Here is a 22,410-nt window from a genome sequence, read left to right as displayed (position 1 = left end):
GCCAAAAATTGAAAAAATCATGATTGAAAAAATCAAATTGAAAAAATCATAAATCAAAAATTGAAAAAAAATAAGAAAAAATCATAAAAATTAAAAAAATCAAAGAAAAAATCACCCTTACCAAAATGTCAAATTTCGACCAAAAATCGAATCTTTCGGATTTCGATCAGGATGGATTATATCGATTCCCGTAACTCATATCTGTTGTTTAATCCATAAAAATCGGTTGACCGAGCTATCATTTTCATAAAAATGACATTTGAATATTCATATCAATATTATGTCATTTTCTATCAGATATGGACCTATTATGGCAGTTTTATTGCATGGTTGGTAACAGAATGGACCGCTCTATCACATGGACCTGTTTTGGGAACAATTAAAAAATCAGGATTTCGGCCAAAAATTGAAAAAATCATAAGGCTATACCCTTACCAAAATGTCAAATTTCGACCAAAAATCGAATCTTTCGGATTTCGATCAGGATGGATTATATCGATTCCCGTAACTCATATCTGTTGTTTAATCCATAAAAATCGGTTGACTGAGCTATCATTTTCATAAAAATGACATTTGAACATTCATATCAATATTATGTCATTTTCTATCAGATATGGACCTATTATGGCAGTTTTATTGCCTGGTTGGTAACAGAATGGACCGCTCTATCACATGGACCTGTTTTGGGAACAATTAAAAAAATCAGGATTTCGGCCAAAAATTGAAAAAATCATAAGGCTATACGCTTACCAAAATGTCAAATTTCGACCAAAAATCGAATCTTTCGGATTTCGATCAGGATGGATTATATCGATTCCCGTAACTCATATCTGTTGTTTAATCCATAAAAATCGGTTGACTGAGCTATCATTTTCATAAAAATGACATTTGAACATTCATATCAATATTATGTCATTTTCTATCAGATATGGACCTATTATGGCAGTTTTATTGCATGGTTGGTAACAGAATGGACCGCTCTATCACATGGACCTGTTTTGGGAACAATTAAAAAAATCAGGATTTCGGCCAAAAATTGAAAAAATCATGATTGAAAAAATCAAATTGAAAAAATCATAAATCAAAAATTGAAAAAAAATAAGAAAAAATCATAAAAATTAAAAAAATCAAAGAAAAAATCACCCTTACCAAAATGTCAAATTTCGACCAAAAATCGAATCTTTCGGATTTCGATCAGGATGGATTATATCGATTCCCGTAACTCATATCTGTTGTTTAATCCATAAAAATCGGTTGACTGAGCTATCATTTTCATAAAAATGACATTTGAACATTCATATCAATATTATGTCATTTTCTATCAGATATGGACCTATTATGGCAGTTTTATTGCATGGTTGGTAACAGAATGGACCGCTCTATCACATGGACCTGTTTTGGGAACAATTAAAAAAATCAGGATTTCGGCCAAAAATTGAAAAAATCATGATTGAAAAAATCAAATTGAAAAAATCATAAATCAAAAATTGAAAAAAAATAAGAAAAAATCATAAAAATTAAAAAAATCAAAGAAAAAATCACCCTTACCAAAATGTCAAATTTCGACCAAAAATCGAATCTTTCGGATTTCGATCAGGATGGATTATATCGATTCCCGTAACTCATATCTGTTGTTTAATCCATAAAAATCGGTTGACTGAGCTATCATTTTCATAAAAATGACATTTGAATATTCATATCAATATTATGTCATTTTCTATCAGATATGGACCTATTATGGCAGTTTTATTGCATGGTTGGTAACAGAATGGACCGCTCTATCACATGGACCTGTTTTGGGAACAATTAAAAAATCAGGATTTCGGCCAAAAATTGAAAAAATCATAAGGCTATACCCTTACCAAAATGTCAAATTTCGACCAAAAATCGAATCTTTCGGATTTCGATCAGGATGGATTACATCGATTCCCGTAACTCATATCTGTTGCTTAATCCATAAAAATCCGTTGACTGAGCTATCATTTTCATAAAAATGACATTTGAACATTCATATCAATATTATGTCATTTTCTATCAGATATGGACCTATTATGGCAGTTTTATTGCCTGGTTGGTAACAGAATGGACCGCTCTATCACATGGACCTGTTTTGGGAACAATTAAAAAAATCAGGATTTCGGCCAAAAATTGAAAAAATCATAAGGCTATACCCTTACCAAAATGTCAAATTTCGACCAAAAATCGAATCTTTCGGATTTCGATCAGGATGGATTACATCGATTCCCGTAACTCATATCTGTTGCTTAATCCATAAAAATCCGTTGACTGAGCTATCATTTTCATAAAAATGACATTTGAACATTCATATCAATATTATGTCATTTTCTATCAGATATGGACCTATTATGGCAGTTTTATTGCCTGGTTGGTAACAGAATGGACCGCTCTATCACATGGACCTGTTTTGGGAACAATTAAAAAAATCAGGATTTCGGCCAAAAATTGAAAAAATCATAAGGCTATACCCTTACCAAAATGTCAAATTTCGACCAAAAATCGAATCTTTCGGATTTCGATCAGGATGGATTTTATCCATTCCCGTAACTCATATCTGTTGTTTAATCCATAAAAATCGGTTGACTGAGCTATCATTTTCATAAAAATGACATTTGAATATTCATATCAATATTATGTCATTTTCTATCAGATATGGATCTATTATGGCAGTTTTATTGCATGGTTGGTAACAGAATGGACCGCTCTATCACATGGACCTGTTTTGGGAACAATTAAAAAAATCAGGATTTCGGCCAAAAATTGATAAAATCATAAGGCTATACCCTTATCAAGATCAAAATTAAAAAAATATCAAATTTGATACTGTTTATCCAAAATTGAATATTTCTCCTTTTTACGCCGAAAAAACTTTCTCATAATTCAGTTTCGATGTTTCTAATGGCATTATTGGTTCCAGAAACACATTCCCGTCTGGTTAAAAGTGAAATTCTGCTCCATTATCGCCTCGAAATCCAATATATATTAAATTATGAAGTAATATTCCATATAGAAAATAAAGTGTCACTTTAGCGAACATAGAGACCTATTTTTACACGAATATAGTCTGATATCGACTCGAAAGGGCGCCATTCCTTTTCCGAATCAGTTTGAGGAGACTTGAAATAGTCGCGATTTTGGTCGAAATTTAAGAAAATCAGTTGGTGGAGATTACAAACTAACAAGACAAGACTAACAAGCTGTTAAATATAAGTTGTATTACGTGCCTACCACTACAGTAGTCATCGGATGCTTCACTGCTGATAAAAGTTTGATATAGAACTCTTTCGAATAGGGGTAAGGGGAGTCCTGAAGGCGTGGGGGGGGGGGGTGTTAGAGAAAATCAAATAGGATCAAGGTTTTATGATACTTATGATTTTATTGATCGGTATCAAAATACCATCTTCTGTACATGAAATATACATAAAAGTCTTTGCTATACACACGTCATCATTTAGCTTACAAGGTGACTTAGAGGAATATGTAAATGCTTAACAACAGGAACTACAAGAGAGTCGAGGACGTTTAAAAAGGTGTGTAAACTGAAAGGGACAACACAACAACATTAAAAATACAAATTCCCTGAGTAACAAAAAGGCTCACAAAAACAACAGATGTATGAAAAGATCAGCCAAATACCTCTAGCCCCTCATTAAAGAAACCCCCTTCTCTACTCATTAAAGAAACCCCTCATGAAAGAAACTCCCTCATTAAAGGAAGCACCTATCATTAAAAAAACCCACTCTCGTTAAAGAAAACCTCCCTCTCCTGACAGAAAAGTAAACACAAGTATGTGAAAATGACTCCTTATTAAAAATGACTCTATACTAGCCTCTCCATTTGCCAATGAGCAGCTTTTCCTACATTTATTAACCCATCTGTTTGACAATATCTACAAATGATGAAAACGGTAGGATAATATAACTGTTAGAACAATTACTGTCCAACAAAGTAAGAACAATTACTGTCCAACAAAGTAAGAACAATTACTGTCCAACAAAGTAAAAACAATTACTGTCCAACAAAGTAAGAACAATTACTGTCCATCAATGTTAAAACAGCAACTGTCCAACAAAGTAAGAACAATTACTGTCCAACAAAGTTACAACAATTACTGTCCAACAAAGTAAGAACAATAACTGTCCAACAAAGTTACAACAATTACTGTCCAACAAAGTAAGAACAATTACTGTCCATCAATGTTAAAACAGCAACTGTCCAACAAAGTTACAACAATTAATGTCCAACAAATTTACAACAATTACTGTCCAATAAAGTAAGAATAAACTATCCAACAAATTAGAACAGCAACTGTCCAATACAGGTAGAACAGCAACAGTCCAACAAAGTTAGAAAAGCAACTGTCCAACTTTTCATTAGGGAAATTATGAAAGTGGTCGCTTGTTGGTAACTAGCTGTAAGTACAGATGATATTGTCATTAAGGAGAATTGGATAAGATTAAGTTACATGTAACACTATAGTATAAAGAGGTATTACAGGGGCAAGCAATGGGTTACTCGTATGGAAAAGACAACGTATTGTTCACTGTTAGCTGAAGAGTCAATCTGATATCGTAATCCTAACTCAAGATATGGCTGATTCTTCGATTCTTCCCTGTAATGGATCACAGTGGGTAGTCTGTGAGTCACGCTGGCTAATGTCCTTCACATGCTTAATCGGTCCTATTACAATCTTCTTGTTGATTCATCCTTCAAACTTAATACATTTGACATATTTGCTGGCTATCAAAGTTCGTCAAATTTAGAATTTCATCAATCATGTTTGTACAAATATTATTTTATTTTGTGAATAAGTGAGTTTAATACGCTGAACAAAAACAAAAGATATGTTCAGCTGAATTGCTGTGATGATGTCATTATTCACTTTGCTGTTTGCCAGATGCATTCACAAAAATTCGAAAAAATTAATATCTTTGCCATAAAAAATGCTACGATGTGGGTTTGTCCTGAAGATGTAGAAAATACCAGCATTCTTATTCAGCCATCCCTCTTATTGTAGAAAACATCACACATGAGGAAATTGAAAAGTGAAGACCTAACAAGATTAAAATCAGGCATAAAATTCCTGTGAGTTACAAACTAAGGCTATCCAGCCTTCACTTAACCCAAATTCCTTTCCTTCGAGAATTCATTTGTTGATAAATTTACAGATATCTGAACATATATATTTATATATCTTACCCAAAATTGAAGAAGTCAACTGTCCACAAGCTATGGGGCAAGGCCCAAAAGTGGGTCGCAAAGTTTTTTGGGCAGGTCACAGGATTTTCCAAAGTTTGGAGAAAAGTTTCCAAAGTTTTTTTCATGCATTCTGACATGATTCTGAGGGTGGGGGTGGGGATGTGGTGGATGGGTCTGGCTCAGTCCTCATGGAAGACCTAGAGTTGTGAGCCTAAAAGTTTGCAGACAGCTGGATTAAGTCATTCATCTTCACAACTATATATCATTCATTATATATAATTATTCATGGATATATATATATATAACAGAGAGAGCCTGAATTCAAGTTAAGCATTTCAAAACAGCCATGCTTTATGTAATTGATTAACAGAAAATTGTTTCGTCATAATTTAATGAAACATACAAAGAAACAGAATAATTACTTTTCCCTTGGTATTTCTGTTCACCTTTCAAGATAATTTTCAATGTAGTTGGACATTCCTTGTGTATGGTCCATAGCTTTGTGTATTGTATTATTCCAATATTGCAAAGGATCACAAAATCATTACATACACTTTAGTGAATACTGTGATCCATAGCTGTGTGTACTTACTATTTTGAAAGTGCATAGCACGTCACAAATATTTCATCTAATTATTGTGTCCAGCCTCTGTGCACACCTGCAAAATGACCACATAAAGGAAAATGTCCATCCTAATGAATATTCATGTATTCAAAGTCACTCATTATTAACAAAATATTTATATTTACATAATTTCATATCACCCTGATACCAAACATACTGTAGCTCAACTTTTGTCTTACTTGGTCACAATGGTACTTTTATTGCCAGCATCCAATTTCAAAACCCATTGGTTACCTATGATAATAGGGTGAAACCCAGTTTTATTTATGTAACTTGAACTTCCAAACTGGCTAGGAAAGTTTGTGTGATAGGCAGTACATTTGACAATCATAAAGTTATCCAAGTAAATATTACCAATGGTTGCAAATTAAATAGCACTGTGAAGTAATAATTATAACCACATGGCAAATTTAATTCCTCTCATGTGCAACCTTGCATGATTCATATATGGCTCTGTACCTCCAGCCTGGTATAACATTAATATTGATTCCTACTCCTGAAATGTTGGTTAGTGTGTCACCATCATTATACATCTCACAAGGCGTTTGCCCTAAGACGCATTTTAACCCGTCTAAAGTTAAGGTCAGGTTAGACTTGAGTAAGTTGTAGCTCTCATTCCCTACATGAATATTCACGCTTTGATGTTTTTCGTTGGATCCAGTATAACAGATGTACAGGAAGGTTGTAGCTCTCATTCCCTACATGAATATTCACGCTTTGATGTTCTCGTTGGAGCCAGTATAACAGGCGTACAGGTAGGTTGTAGCTCTCATTCCCTTCATGAATATTCACGATTTGATGTTCTCGTTGGATCCAGTATAACAGACGTACAGGTACGTTGTAGCTCTCATTCCCTACATGAATATTCACGCTTTGATGTTCTCGTTGGATCCAGTATAACAGACGTAAGTTACCACGAGGTGGTGGCTTTTGATTCTGTGATTAAAGTTGAAGCTGTCACTTCCTTTATGAATATTCATGTCTTCCAGATACATTGCATCCCAGCCCAGTCTAATACCGAGGTCCTCAATGGTTCCATCATAACAGACGTAAATAACTGCTTAGTGGTGGCGCTGTTTCATAATGCTGCGTTTCCATCTGTGACGTGGTTCCTGGTATACCTAAACTAACTCCAGTTATACCTGACATAAAATGAGGGGCACCTGAAATAAATCCAAAATAGAATACATATAAGTAAATATATAAAATATCATATAATAAATACATAATGAGACAAGGAAGGTAATAAAGGGTCAGATGATGTAACAACTACCACTATAAAACTAAAAAAACTATAAAAACAAAAGTGAATTAATCTTAAATGAAGAAAATGAAGACTAAAGTTTGTAGTGTTTCATCTGCACCATGTTATGCATCCATCTTCCTCAACCTTGGTTAAAAGCAGAAGCTTCCATTAACATATTAATAATCCATAAACAGGGTTAAAAGTAGAAGGTTCCCATAAACATCTTACTAATTTATAGCTACTGTCAAGACAGTAACAACAATGCTGAAAGTTTCATCTCAGAGTAAACCAACATATTCCTGAAACCACCTCCCCCCCCCACCCCCAACCTTGGTAGGGCAGAGTTCAATGGTGATGCTTAATATATCCAGGCATTTGTAACACTTCTTTACTGGCCCTTGTGGTCTGTGGATTAAAACAGGCTAGGATATACATCTGTTGCAATAATATACTGCTAAATAGCATACTTTATATAAAGACAACAACACAGCCATTAAGATGAAACAATTTCACAGACTAAAAGAGATGCCCCCAGTGAATTCAATATTTTGGAACGAAGTTGATACAAAGGTAAGTTCTTTTAAAATATCTGTGATAGGTCAAGAGGTTTTAAAAACCTGGAGGGGGAAGGGGGCAGGTGGGGGAAAACCTGGAGGGGGAAGGGGGCAGGTGGGGTAAAGAGGGAAAGTGGATAGGCATGAAGTATGTCATGCAGATAGTCTAACCTTGTGCTGATGGAGTTCCAGGCTTTGATGTTTGGACACCTTGAAAGTGTGGAGTTGAACAACGTCGAGTGATACCTCCCATTGGCATGTCCGTCTGAAAACAAAACCAGAAAATTAAGATACTTTAAATCTTTTAAGTTTGGTGTACTGTTATCCATACAGAATACCGTTCAAAGGTACAAAAATGGATACTTTTGTGAACATACACATACTAATCACTATTAGTGAACATACCCCAATGCTTCCTGTCACGTTGCTATGTACAATTGACAGGGAAGCATTAGTATGCTTCCTCTTTTCTGTTCTGAAGCGTTTGTTTCATTTTGTCTGTCTGTTCTTGGCAGACAAACACCCAGCAAACATGTTTCTCTTTAGTATTTATTGACTAACTGATTATATATTTATGGATTTATTGTATTTTAAAATTTTCTTTACTTTATTGGACCACAGATCAAATTTTCAAATTAATTGCTATTTCTTATAATTCTTTTTGAAAGATGAAAGAGAAACATATAATAAGATAGTTCATAGATAGCATCTAGGCATGAGGTGGTTCCTGTCTGTAACCTTTCTGTTCAGGTTTATAGGTGACCTGTCACTCGAATGTTATACCAACACACAATACTTCAAGTACTGTTAGTCAACGAGTGTGTCTATTTCAGCTATGTTGTTTAAATTTAATAATAAAGACGAAGAAGGTGTTTCAGAGTATGATAATGCTGTTGTGTGGCAGAACCTGTGCATATCCTAGTAGGTCTTCATCCCAGAGGCAGTTTGAGACGTGTTTTCTAGAGAAAATACTTTTAAGTCTCCAGCATTTCATTGCCAAAGATCATCTATTTGATAACTATTTGTTCATAACTTTCCCGTTTTGGTGTGATGTGAATAATAATATTAGGTATAATCATAATTTTATATGTCTAAGCTTACAATTACTCTTGGGTCTGCTTCACCAGGATCATCAGAATATTTTTTTCCTTCTTTCATCAGTTAAAACTAGTCTTACCTGGAATATCCTTTCATGACAAAGTGAATTCTCTTTTGTACTGATATAATTTTAATTGATAATAAACAGAAAATTAACCAAAAAGTGTAATCACACTTTGAAAAGAGCAGATAAATTTTTTCAGCTAGAAATTGGATTCAATCCTGTTAAATTTTGTGTTACTATTTCAAATATCTGTCTTACCGTAAAAGAGTGTGTGGTGTTTGGTCTAGTGTCAAACACAAACGGGGCGATCCTTTCTTTAGGTGCCTGACGTCTATCGTCAGCGGTCACTGCACTTGATATCCTAATTCTAGCTGAGCCTCTCTGCAAAACAAAATAGAAAACATATATAAAAAAAAACACAGGGTACAATTAGAATATCTTCTAGATGGCATAAAAACCTGCTATTGTAGAGATCCCTGTAGAAACAAAACTGGACTATTGGAGGATTTAAAAATGAGATTATTGGAGCCCTGTTTTGCCAGTGAATTGTTCTATGAAACTTGTTGTTACAATTTTTGAGAAATATCAATTATAGGTATAAATAACCTTGACAACACTTACATATGTTACTTATGACTACAATAGCATTATATTTATCAAATCATATGTACATTAAAATGATGCCTAGTACGAACAGAACATTTGTCACTTTTTCTACGGCTATAACTAAACGAAAATTAAACTCTGTTGAAAACAACTCAAAAGCAGAGAATCAAACTTACTGGAAATTTCAAGTTTTCTCTGGTTAAGTTGCTCTCTTGCACCTGTTCAATGGGAGGTAATGTTGCATTGCGACTCCAGTTGCGTGGTGGGGATGATGAAAGTGGCTGGGGAGGAGAGACTAGTCTGTCGCCCACAGCCATTCTGAGATGACAGAGAGAGTATAAACATATAAAAGTTACCAGTTCATTTGATAATCTCAAACAGTTGTCATTAAAGTATAAATACTCTGGGTTACTCTAAATAATAAACTTTACTGCTAGTGAGTAATTGTTATGTCTTCACGACACGACTCACGACAAATGTTTACGACTTTATGTGGTAGATTATTTAAACTGAATTGGTGAACAATCACCAAGGATGTCATACTTAAATTAATGCAATCAAAATTGAGTTTCCTTGGTGATTGGTGAAAATTATGAAGCAATTTTTAATCAAATAATCTTACTAGAAAGGGTCCCAGTGTATTACTGAAATGTAAACAGTTAGTTGTGTTTCAGGAAATGTCCTCACTTGCTTTGGTCCATCTTAATCAACACCAGGAACAATTTAACTAGGTGGGATTTTGGCTGGGGAGGGGAATGGGGAATGAAGGAGGATGAGGGGGAGGGTGAGCTCTGTGCAGAAGATTGAAAAGTGAGGACTACAGAGTGAGTCTTCTACTGCCCCATAATTAATGGAATGCAACAAGGCAAACATCATCAAGACACATTTTTGGATTATGTCACACAGCTTCAATGAGCAGGCTGCTGTATTCTTTTATGTTCTGTACATAATTGAAAGTTAAAAATCTGAAGATAAAAGATTACATGAGGGATAAACTTGTCCTTACATCTTTTTGCCAGTGACAACACTATCCAAGGCTGGAGTCTTGGCCCTCTCCAGGGGTTTGAGTCGGCTCTTACCAACCCTGGCCGAGGATAATCGACTGTTATGAACCATTAAATCAGAGAATTTAGTACTGCCCGGTCTGCCTCCCTTGGGGAAGAACGAGCTAGAATTAGGTCTCTGGTACGGAAAGGCACCTTCGTCACTGAAAAATAAACAAACAAATATATATATATATATATGGAAATGTTAATGACAAAGCTGGTTACTTTTTGAATTAGAAGCCTGAAGAAAACATGGTTGGAAGTGGTGGCTTTTCGTTGACTCTTGGGTTATTTTGATGTCAAGTCTGCACAAATCTACAAGCCTAGGCTACCAATGGAGTTGTGACTCCATTATCATTCCATGCAATTGTAACATATTGCAGTTCACACACCCACACACTGATATAGAAGGACGTACAAAAGGTATAGTACAGTAGAATTACAAAGTAAATTGCTTTCGTCAATAAAATATACAACAGTCAATGATTTGTGATTGAATATAACAAACTTTCACAAATAATTATTCTTTGCTCAATTATGAACAAACAACAATTTGCTAATGCCAACGTTCTCAAAAATTGTCAAACCAGTCAATTGAGGCTGTTGTTGTATTGGTCGCGAGCCACGGCCAAAACAACATTAAATAAAGACAAAACAAGGTAACGTCTTTACAGCTTGAAAGCGCTGACAGTTCTAATTATTACTTTCTAATTTTTACAAAGAACGAAAACTTAAGGCAATGTATACTTACATAACATAATAGTAAAATGTATGAACAGAACAATATTCAACACTTTCTCCCTCTCTCTCTCTCTACAGTAACAAATTCTTCTTTTGTTAAAATAAAAATTTTGATACCTCAGATCATTTCCTTTGAACATCCTTTGAATTAACTTTTTTCTTTTTCAACAACAATTCACAACATTAAAAAATGAAATCAACCTATAAAACATGCAATCTAAGATACAAGGCTCACAATGACAGTTTGTAACCCCTAAAGGTAGGTATGGAGAACAATTGGTAGGATTGCACAAAGGGACTTGGTACAACAACTGGCACTAAGTTTTCTTCAGTAGCCTTAGAGTAAATTTTTGGTTTGCTAAAACCTGTTGTTGTAACCAGTCACAGTATGAAGCACTCACCCAAATAACAGTGGTGTTCTCTCCTTGTCACCGAGTCGGTTGTGCAACGCTTTCGAGGAGATCGTCATGACGCCATTGAGGGCGCTCTTCTGATCGTACAAATTAAAGTTGAGAGATGGCCCGGCAGAAAATCGGAGCTGTCGAGAAATCAGATGGCTCAAACTTTCAAAGGATTGTAGTGAAGGTACCACAATGAATGGAGCATCGCTTGATGGTAGAAAACTTAACCGAGAAACTCCCTAACTACATTACAAATACATATACAGCAAAGCATACTTCCAAACATTCAAAATATATCTTTTGAGGAAGCATGCTGGACATATCAGCATTATGGCCGGTCATTTTGGGGTCACTGTACGGTCCTGGTGAGGTTACTGTTCAGTTCCTTTACGATCTAAGGAAATCTCTATCGGACTCACCCCGGACCCCATTGGGGCTAGCTTTCCCACCGGTTGGTCTAACAAGTTCCTCCCTGTGTAGTCTGGACCGTAAGACAGCATTCCCAGATCAAAGCTGGGAGCTGTTTGGTGAAGGCCGCTTCTCTGAGGGAGTACCGAGTCATGAGATGATTGGAAACGATGTTCTGGAAATTAGGGAAAATAGGTAAGAATCACAATATTATAGGTATATTTAACTGCAAAATACAAAAAAAAAAAAGAGTAGAAAAATGCCAAGAAATAATAGCTCCACAAATTCCAAGGCATGAAATTGATTTGGCAAATTAAGTAATTGTAATGCCATCTAAAAACTTCAAAACACAGGGTTGAGGACTGGTCCAACCTTGCCCTAACCACCCAGCCCCCCCCCCCTTCTCCCAAGTGGTCCTCCCAATAATTACAAGCATATCACATAAACAGTCTTGCCTCCATACAGCTGAGAGGTTAAGTTACAAACCTTCTATTTGTCTTTTAACAAGAAATCTCAACCAGCCAACAATTTCTTCCCAGAGGACATCGAAAGCGTTGCTGCAGACAGAATTCTGCCGACAAGCGTTTGGAGTGATTGGGGGGAAGCCTCTTCTCCTCCTCGGGGCGTGGTATTGTTTCTGTTCGTGGCCCTCCTCGCTATGAAAATAATACCACAATATAGCAAATATTGAAACCGCATTGACAAGAAATATTCTGACACATTTTCTCCAGTTAAAATGTGATACACACCACAAAACTTAAGGTAAAAAATAACCAAAGAGCTGATTAGGTACCAGCAACGTGACTTGTTCTATTTTACCTTTCCTTTGTGGTGCAATAAATTTAAAACAATTTTTTTTCTCAGTGACATTTCTTCAAATTTTCTCTGATGAGAATCGTGTGATAAACATCTCTGCATGGATCCAGAATTCTTGTGATCTATATTTTTATGTTTTACTCAATGAAGTTTACGGGAGATATTTGCCTCACCTTATTGGTGGTCTTTAATAAATTGCTGGTATCACAGATTTGTTTAATTTAATTTAGTTTCTGTTTACTAAGGGGCTCTTTAACCACAATACTTCTTTGGTCTGATGAGGTGCAATGTTTACAGGTATAAATGTTATAAATGCATATTGTAATTTTGGCATCTGGCAACAGCAAAACTAATGTATTTGGTTTTCTTTATAACATTTAAATAATTTTCCCACAGAGGCAAAATAAATTCTTCCAAAAAGAGTCCCATTTTATGGAATTCTGAACACACAGAAATATCGACAGCTAACTAATCACTCCAAATGTATCAATGTGCACTTTTCAAGGATAAATCAACAAAATTCAATAATAGGAACGAAAAACATTTGAAGAATATTTGCTAAGATGAAATCTCTTGTGATCAACTTTGTGGTAAAAGGAAAAGTTTTGACCAGTCAAAATAATGTTTCATTCCAACAACCATATCTTGATATTAGGGACAAGATGTTGGCAAATAACACTGTGGAATATATTTCACTTTAAAGTTAAGCGTTGCAATTATCTGCCACCAGGCAATCCCTTCAAGTCCCTCCCTCGTGTGCAGGAACCACATTTCTTCATTTTACCTTGACCAGCTACGATCATAGGCCAGGTACTCTTCGACGATGCCATCCGCTTCGATCACTTCTTCGTCCTGAACCAAATGGCCAGTTGTCCTGGACTGGACGACACTCTCTGAATGTATTGCATTACAATGTTTGCCATGAATGACCAGCCTGGGGAAAACAGAGGAAGAAAATCAAATAAATCAAAGAGAAACGAAATGAAAGAGAAACATCGGGTACCACTGAGCTGGAAAAATCATTTCTGCCCACAAAACAACAAATGTAAACATCTTCATCCGATCAAGAGTCATGGTTGAGGACCTGCTCCCTGTTTCTTAGACACTTGTTAAATCTTCCACTCACATTTTCACAGCTTGTATGAGATATAACTACCTTTGTTCCCTTGAAAATATTCCTGGGCATGTAATTTTTGTTGACTTTAGAAAGACACCCCTCTGGTGCTCCAGTTACTTTTCCCTTTTTGTGAGATATCAACCTACATTTATTCTTCTACTAATGCTGATAATACAATTTTATGAAGAAACCTTTGTCCTACCAAGGTCCCACCTTTGAGAACCCTTCCACCCCCTTGAGTAAACAAGCTTGTTTTCGGTAGCTAACATAGCTGTCATTCGAGTCCACATTCTAGTCACGCATTGATATTTTATCATCGCAATGCACCTTTATAATTCGTCTCATGTTTTCACAGCTTGCAATGAAAGCCATAACTTGTAATCTGTCCCTCTTATAACCAATTTCCAATCCGTTATATTCCAGTCCAAAGCTATTCATAATGAAGAACGCTACTTTTGTTTTTAATATCATCCACATGCTGCCTAGAAGATCTGACAGATTCCAAGATGTGTCTGTATCTTTGTCTCTTCTTGCTGTTGTAAACTTGTATGGTGTGGCTGTATACACCCCAGAGTATTGTTATGTCATTATAAGCACAGGGCAAGGGCTCTATGTAACTGTCTTTTACTCTTTTTATATGCATTTTAGAATTCCAAACTTTGATGTTCTTGAATTATTTTGTAAAAGGGTAATGCCTTCAAGAACTACTTTGACACATTCTGGACTACATTTCCACAGATCTTTGTGCTAAGTGTAGATTACCTGTCTACGAATAAGTGTGTTTCTTTCCTGCATGTAGGTTTATTGTGACTGCATCCTCCTATTTACTTTACTATTACACTGCTATCTCTAGTAGTAGTTAGATATAAATAAAATAAACCGCAATGTGACTGCATCCTCCTATTGACTCTACTATTACACTGCTATCTCTGACAGTAGTAAGAAATAAATTTTAAAAAAAACACAATGTGACTGCATCATCCTATTTACTTTACTATAACAATGCAATCTCTAGTAGTACTGTAGTTAGATATAAATAAAATAAACCGCAATGTGACTGCATCCTCCTATTTACTTTGCAATTAAACTGCTATCTTTCACAGTAGTAAGATATAAATAAAAGAATCCGCAATGCTTATCGTACCCCTGGGATTCATGGCCGCTCCCAGGTAACTCATGTTCTCCTATATCTAATAATTCCCCAGTGGTGGGGGGCCTGGAGGGGTCCCTGGGGAAGACCTCAAAGCCCTCGTCTCCCGGTGGAAGTAACTGCATGCCAAGTATTCTGTGGAGAGATTTAAGCAAGAAATGAACGACTTAAAAATAGTCAGACTTTTTGAGGTAATGATGAACTTCTCAACATGGATATCAGCTACTTTTCATAATCCTGGTCAGTGTGACTTTACAATCTAACAGGTACATGCACAACCCATTAGGTCAGTTTAGCTCAGATACAAACACAAAAACTCATTAGGAAAACATAACACTTTGATGGCCTCAAATAACATGTTTTCAACTTAATTACAAACTTGCAATTTGTGAAGGAAAAAGGCCATCCAAGGATGGTTTGTAATTATATGAAGTTATAAGTTAGTATACAATCTTCAAAGGCCTGCATCAAGGAGCAGTCACTAACATCAAATTTGAAAGGAGCATCTCAGAGATTTATCATATTATAAAGCTGAATATGTAGAAAACCATAACAACTGTAGAGACATTACCAGCTCTCAAATTTTACTTACATCTTGGACTATGACGTATAAAGAGATAAAAAAAGCCTACCTAAGATAATCATATTACCTGAGATGTGGGAAACTATTTTTCCAATCTTTGCATTCATTTTGTAGAGTAGAGCCAGCATTAATTGGCTTCGCAACCTCGTATAACATGCTGTCAATCTCTTCAAACATTCTACGAACTGTCCTCGCTGCCTGCTGGTCAAATTCCTGAATACGAGGAAGAGATAAAAGAGGAAAAACAGTCTGGATGGGAGGTGGTTACTAACAATATTAGTTTACGGGGATGATTTCACTTAAAAGGAGACAAATTCCCCTGAGGTGCTTAAAACTACTGTTGCTCTGTCTGGGACATATCTTAGTTTAAAAGTTGTGTTTGGGGGCTGACATTTTGTAAATCTGTGATGTCATAGTGCAGCTAGGGATCTGAAAATCTTTAACTTTCTCTAGTTTTATCTTTTCATATTAAAAGCAAGAATGATCAAAGTGTTGATTCTGACAGCATCATTAGGTCGCAATATGAGCTTTATTAATTTATATTCCGTATTTGTCATTAAAGAAAGAAAATGTAAAACAATGAAGCGGACAAAAGTGGCTTGATGATGTCATATTAAGGCTCGATCAAGTCTTCCCTTGTGCATGATGGACCGTTAAATCTGTCATAAAATCCCAAATGGGATATGAATTTCTTGGCTGCTTGAGGAAATCATTCACAGCATTTATCTCTATCAAGTACACTAAATACTGTAATGATGGTAGGGTTTTTGTGTTACCTTCTTGTTTCATCATGACCATTTTTTGACCCCCTAGCATATTTGAAAGCAATCATAAAGACTGTAAATGTTGCAATATCTTCACAGAAAGCCTTTGGCAAGCCAGACTTCAGACTCAAATCTGTATATTTGTGAATTCTTGTCAAGATTGCCCTGATCAGAATTGATTTAATAAAACCACTGTTTCAAAAGACAATTAAATGGCCAGCTGACCAGATTCCAATTCTAGGTAAGGGTTTTGACCCAAGCTTCAACTGAATCTTAATAATTGGTCGATAAAATATCATCCTGGGGGGCGGGGGCAAACTGAATGTGAACAGTGCAGGTTCCCATAACTGCTGACCTAAATTGCTTAAATCTACTTAACCTTTGGGTTAACAAGCAATTAGATATTAATAATTTGTTTTTCTTTTAAAGGTGTCTTATTTATGAGTTGTTTGAGTGGGAGCTACAGAAGTAGAACACATCTGTTCAGCGTGTACTAAACTCTGTGCTTGCACAACAATAACACTAGGGAGCAAGCACCAGCATTACACATACAGATAAAGATCTAATAACAAACAAGCCCTAGCTCCCATATAGTACAGTATGGTAATGAGGTCATATGAGGTCAACGGTCATGTTCTTATTAATATGCTCCCTCCTCCACTCCAGCTGATGTTTACATTTTCCAACGATATCAGCCCGCAAGACTTACAAAACTTGCTGGTTTCTACAAGTAATGGTAACACATGGTACTTTACCTTCCTCCAATCAACAAAGTTGCACTTTTATTCCAAGAAGTGTGGGGGGGGGGGGGGGTGGGACAGTAAATGGGAGTAAAATATTATCAGATTATGTCAGTATCTAGGTAGATAGCAATAAATGGTGTGTGGAGAGTTCAACACAGATGCAAACAACAACAAAATGTGTTTGAACTTATACTATGTGTTTGAACCTATACTTTGTGTTTGAACTGTACTATGTGTTCGAACCCATACTATGTGTTCGAACCCACACTATGTGTTGGAACCAATACTATGCGTTTAAACTTACATTTTGTGTTTGGACATATACTATGTGTTTGAACCTATACTATGTGTTTCAACATATACTATGTGTTTGAACCTACACTATGTGCTTGATCCATACTATGTGTTTGAACCTACACTATGTGTCTGAACCATACTATGTGTTTGAACCTATACTATGTGTCTGAACCATACTATGTGTTTGAACCTATACTATGTGTCTGAACCATACTATGTGTTTGAACCTATACCATATACTATGCATGTGCTTGACAATCATTGAATATTTGCACAGTTCAGGAAAGAAAATGTTATTACTCTTTGGGTATTGACGATATGGGGATACACATTATGTTATCAGGTTTCTTTTTCGACAGAAGTTGTAATGCACATCTTCCAGGTGGGGTATTGAAGGAGAACATGTGACCTACAGAGGAGAGGATGTCACTGGCAGAGGAGGAGGAGCTGAGGAAGAACTCCAACCCTCATCGAGTAATAGTTCACTAAATTAAATAACTAGGACATGTTGTGCTTACATCATCAGCCCATGAGAAGAGGCTACTTCTCTCTGTTGAATTTCCTGTTGTCCATCCACTATTTGATAACATCAGCTGGTTGTTGGGGGTATCCTCCTCGTCATCATCATCATCCTCGACTGGAGACGATTGTTCGCTGATGGACGGGGATACCGTATACTGACCGATGGCGTTGTTTACGCTCTGAAGGTACTCGAGGGGTAAGTTACTGGTCTGCTGCCTCTCGGCTAATGGGTGTTGCTCTGAACTACCAGCTGATATTCCTCTCCTGATGCAGAAACGAGGAGAAGAAATAAACAAAACTTAATAACTACTTTTTTGTTCTTATTTAAGTTAAGGAGAGCTAACTTTGCACAAGAAAGAGTAACATCTTCATAATAAATAGTAAATATTAAATATCATATTTATATAATACCCATATCTTACAATAAGCATATGAAGGAGATTTTTTTTTAAACAGGAAAACAAATCTTAAAATGCGACCAATTGCACAGTGCCTACAACAAAGAAACAAAGAACAGAAGAAAGGAAAAAGGCAGATATTACATAATGGTGCTTTGCACAAAACCTGTTAGCCCAGCATAGCCTACTGTACAACAGTTATGTACTGTACAGAAAGGCTCATGAGTCTTCAATGTATCAACACATACAGGACACCAACATTTCAGTTTGAATTTTGTATTCACTCGATCTATGGGCATAAATATTGTTGTACTGTATATCATCATGATTAAGTTATGATTTACTACACAATAGAACCCTAACAAAGATGGTTTAGAAATTTATATCAAGATTGGATGCATAATGAGGATTATCTGTGCTGTGGCTAAGACCTAAGTAGGCATTCTACCATGAACATGTTATGGGATGGTGAGTGAGACAGATGATAACCTGGTTTAACATATAACAGAGCTGTTACTTTAACCTATCACACTATAACAACAAGCACTATCATCTCTATCATCTTGCATGATCTTCTTGCTCTGCAAATAAATGTGAGCAGGATGAGCTATGGGATGGTGAGTGAGACAGATAATAACCTGGTTTAACATATAACAGAGCTGTTACTTTAACCCATCACACTATAACAACAAGCACTATCATCACTATCATCTTGCATGATCTTCTTGCTCTGCAAATAAATGTGAGCAGGATGAGCTATGGGATGGTGAGTGAGACAGATAATAACCTGGTTTAACATATAACAGAGCTGTTACTTTAACCCATCACACTATAACAATATGCACTATCATCACTATCATCTTGCATGATCTTCTTGCTCTGCAAATAAACGTGAGCAGGAATACAATTAATACTTCATATAAAATAAGTTACATAAATTTACAACAACTAAGACACAGAGTAGAATGTAAACAGTATTCTACAATGTGTACATGGTACAGTCAACAGTATGGCATGTATTTTTCTGCTGGAGCAAACAGTAAACAACCATTTTCTGTGTACATGGGCTTGTTTAGGTCCCATACACAGCAGCTTATTCTGTGATCGGTTTTTCCTTCATTGATACTACTGTGCAGTTGTAGTAGTGACCACACGTGGCTGCAAAGCTAGAGCTTACACTTGATCTGCCAGATATTGAACGGAAACCAGAAATATTTGTCTGGTCAGCCCGACTGCAGCCAAGCTGTGGTATAATCTAGATCAGACATAGTCATAAAACCAACAGTCCACAAGGTCCAACAGCTAGTAAGGGGGGGGGGGGTGGTGCTGGCATTTTATTCAACAAAAATCAGTTGTCCTGACAAAAGATGTTCACATTTGCAGTAAATTTCAGATACCATCAAGCAGTCAGCAATAACAGCAGTCAGAGATGAGCAAAGTTTGTAAAAAAAAAAGGAGAGTAGTTTTACAGTAAAAAACAGCTGATGGAATTCGTCAGCCTCAGGGTCTAAAAATAAGATAAATATAAACCTCTGGACATAAAATATGATATTTCACATAAAATGGCGACCTTTAATCTGAGTTAAGAGGATCGTGACAAATGGATGCAGAGAGAGTCTGAAAACAGGCTGCTAATAGCTGCTCAAATTACCCAAAAAATTCAGAATGTTAGTCACACCGGTTAGTTCCGAAAGATTTTCAAGGATGAAAATGTAGATAAAAACGACACTTGATGAGAAGCACATATTTTTATCTAGAATGTTATTTTTGACCTGACTGAAGGTTGTGTAGAGTCTTTTGTTTTTACACCAAGCAATTAACGATTTAATCGATTTGAAGCAAAACTCTGATAATTCTGAAGCAAATTTGATTGAAGCAATTATCAGTTTTCATTGTGACGTGCATGAAAAGCACGCAATTTAATCAATCATAATGTATACTTCACATCTGATGAATATTTTGAAGGGACTGCATCAACAAGGACAGATTCTAAAACAAATATCTGTCGGTCAGTGAGTCAGTCGGTCAGTGTTCACGCACCCCAGGAGGGATGCAGGCATCAAGCAGATGCTGCCCAACTTTATAGGGATATTATTCTGGTAGCAAATACATTTAAAATGGCACAGAATAATGAGGAGTAAAATGTTCAACTGTCAGTTGAAAACCCCATCTAAATATCTTGTCTTAACTTGAGTTATGGTCGAGTGAATGACACCTATTGTTTATATGCTGAGTCTTTCGTCCCTTTTTCCACAAAGGGTTTCACAGTATATGTGGTCAATGGGCTGTTGTCATTGTAGAGCTTATTCCAAAAGCCATACAGACTCATGTAATATTTTTTTTCAAATAACTTTCAAAGTTGATACATTTGAGAAGATGAACATTTCATATGATCTCTTTATTTACTGTAGCGTTAATCTTTTAGAAGGCAAGGTTTATTTGGTAGAAATGTTTTATTTCTCCATGAACAAATATTATTTAGCAAAACAAAACCATTTCCAGCTAAATTATGATGAAATCGTTCAATCTGCCATTGCCAGATGTTTTCACCAAAAACCATAAGATTTTGAAAAAAATCCATTTTACAGTATCAAATTCACCATAAAAACCTAGGAACATATGAGGAAGTGGTTTTGACACAATTTTACAGAATATACTAAATTTATTGCAATTTTGTTAAATAATCAACTTCAGCCACAAGAAATAACCCTTTCAATCACAAAATAAAAAGAGGAGAAAAATGACATGAAGAAGAAGATGAAGAATAAGGAGAGGAAATTACCCAACAATCATGAGATTGCATGACTTGCTCCTTGGTCCGACCATTTCCAACGATAAAACTCCAGAATTATTCACAAAATCCAGCATGTTGTTTCAGTGAACATTTCCAGGATTCTGGTCTCAAATCAATTACTTTCCGCTCTGTTTCTCTCGTTGGCAATTTTTTATTGCACTTCAATATATTCATCACATTCTTATCAGATTTGGCAATTAAACTTAAAAAACCATTGGTGGAAATGATCCGGGTATATTAAACAACCGAATAAAATAATAACGAAAACGAGGCAAGTTTTTTTTTTCTCTTCTGCTTCTTGGAAAAGAGTGGCAAGTTTTAAGATTGACAAGTACACATGGCTACAGCAACTATAAAGTCCACATGGTTCAGTCACATTAATTGAGTTGTTGATGTGGGAATTCTCTTCCAAATAAATTCCATTTTGAAAGTTGATAATAGTAATGGGAAGCTGGTCAACGGCCTAACATGTGTGTTCACTGTTTCAACGTCCATCTTGCAAAGATTCTAAAAGACGAAACGTCCAACGCACAGTACACCTCATACAGCTTAATAAAGCACTCATATTAATAGATGTAAAACAGAACTCTGCAGCTACATTTCAAAAACCATTCACAATATTTGTTCCATAAATGAAGATTTTTTAGTTAGAAAAGTCGTTCATTGTGAGATTACAAACGAAACTGCACAGTTATGAAAAATGGTGGACACAAGGAATTTGAGCGGTTAATGTGTTTATTGTCTTCTTTGAGGACAGGAGACCTGAAGGCCTTTACTGTGGTATCATTCCACAATAGTGAATTTCTGGAGCAAATTAAAGATTGAAATGTTTCATTGAAATAACACATATATACCATTGTATAGCACGTATACATGCAGTTCACTGCCTAAAGTAAATACTGTATAATTAGACTACTTTACGCCTTCCTGTGTTACCTAGAGTTTAGGACGTGAAATGGCTACAGAGGGATCGCCACCAACTATTGGATGGACAGCTCATGCAGTTGGTAGAGTGCTGGGCAAGTGTACAGTTCTCAAGAGGTCACTGCATGGTTCAAATCCCAATCTAGCCATAAATTCCTTTCCTATTTTGCAACAAAATCTACTGCCCATAAATCAGATTACGGAATTAATATAGCTATTAATGTGGAAGGGGGTGAGGCTGGGGGTGGGGGAGGGGAAAGAGGTAGGGAAAGGAGGGTAAGATAATGTGGATAAGGTGGCAACATGCTAAAACATGTACTGTATGATGTTGCATACATCAAGATATGAGTTGGCCT

The 22,410-nt window shown here is 35.9% G+C and overlaps 1 protein-coding gene across 3 annotated transcripts in view; it reads right to left on the bottom strand.

Annotated features, from left to right (window-relative positions):
- Positions 1–3,374: 3,374 nt before the first annotated feature.
- Positions 3,375–22,410, bottom strand: part of LOC139969200 (protein FAM149B1-like) — a 68,732-nt gene continuing 49,696 nt past the window's right edge. The window contains exons 2-14 of one of the 3 annotated variants that reach the window (XM_071974084.1): positions 21,119–21,934; positions 17,935–18,202; positions 15,680–15,825; positions 15,024–15,164; positions 13,547–13,696; positions 12,433–12,602; positions 11,958–12,121; positions 11,539–11,675; positions 10,357–10,557; positions 9,527–9,668; positions 9,003–9,125; positions 7,814–7,907; positions 3,375–7,005 (exon numbers count right to left, since the gene is read on the bottom strand). In XM_071974084.1, coding sequence (XP_071830185.1) covers positions 6,881–7,005; positions 7,814–7,907; positions 9,003–9,125; positions 9,527–9,668; positions 10,357–10,557; positions 11,539–11,675; positions 11,958–12,121; positions 12,433–12,602; positions 13,547–13,696; positions 15,024–15,164; positions 15,680–15,825; positions 17,935–18,202; positions 21,119–21,204 — 1,947 coding nt within the window. In that variant the 5' untranslated portion in view covers positions 21,205–21,934 and the 3' untranslated portion in view covers positions 3,375–6,880. Of the gene's footprint in view, positions 7,006–7,813; positions 7,908–9,002; positions 9,126–9,526; positions 9,669–10,356; positions 10,558–11,538; positions 11,676–11,957; positions 12,122–12,432; positions 12,603–13,546; positions 13,697–15,023; positions 15,165–15,679; positions 15,826–17,934; positions 18,203–21,118; positions 21,989–22,410 lie in introns of those variants that run through there. The other 2 variants (XM_071974085.1, XM_071974083.1) reach the window with 2 other exon arrangements.

This window comes from Apostichopus japonicus, chromosome 6 (assembly GCF_037975245.1).
Source record: "Apostichopus japonicus isolate 1M-3 chromosome 6, ASM3797524v1, whole genome shotgun sequence".
In the NCBI taxonomy this organism is placed as follows: Eukaryota; Metazoa; Echinodermata; class Holothuroidea; order Aspidochirotida; family Stichopodidae; genus Apostichopus; species Apostichopus japonicus.
The sequence above is the reverse complement of the archived record's forward strand: the minus strand, read 5'-3'. Positions and strand labels throughout refer to the sequence as shown.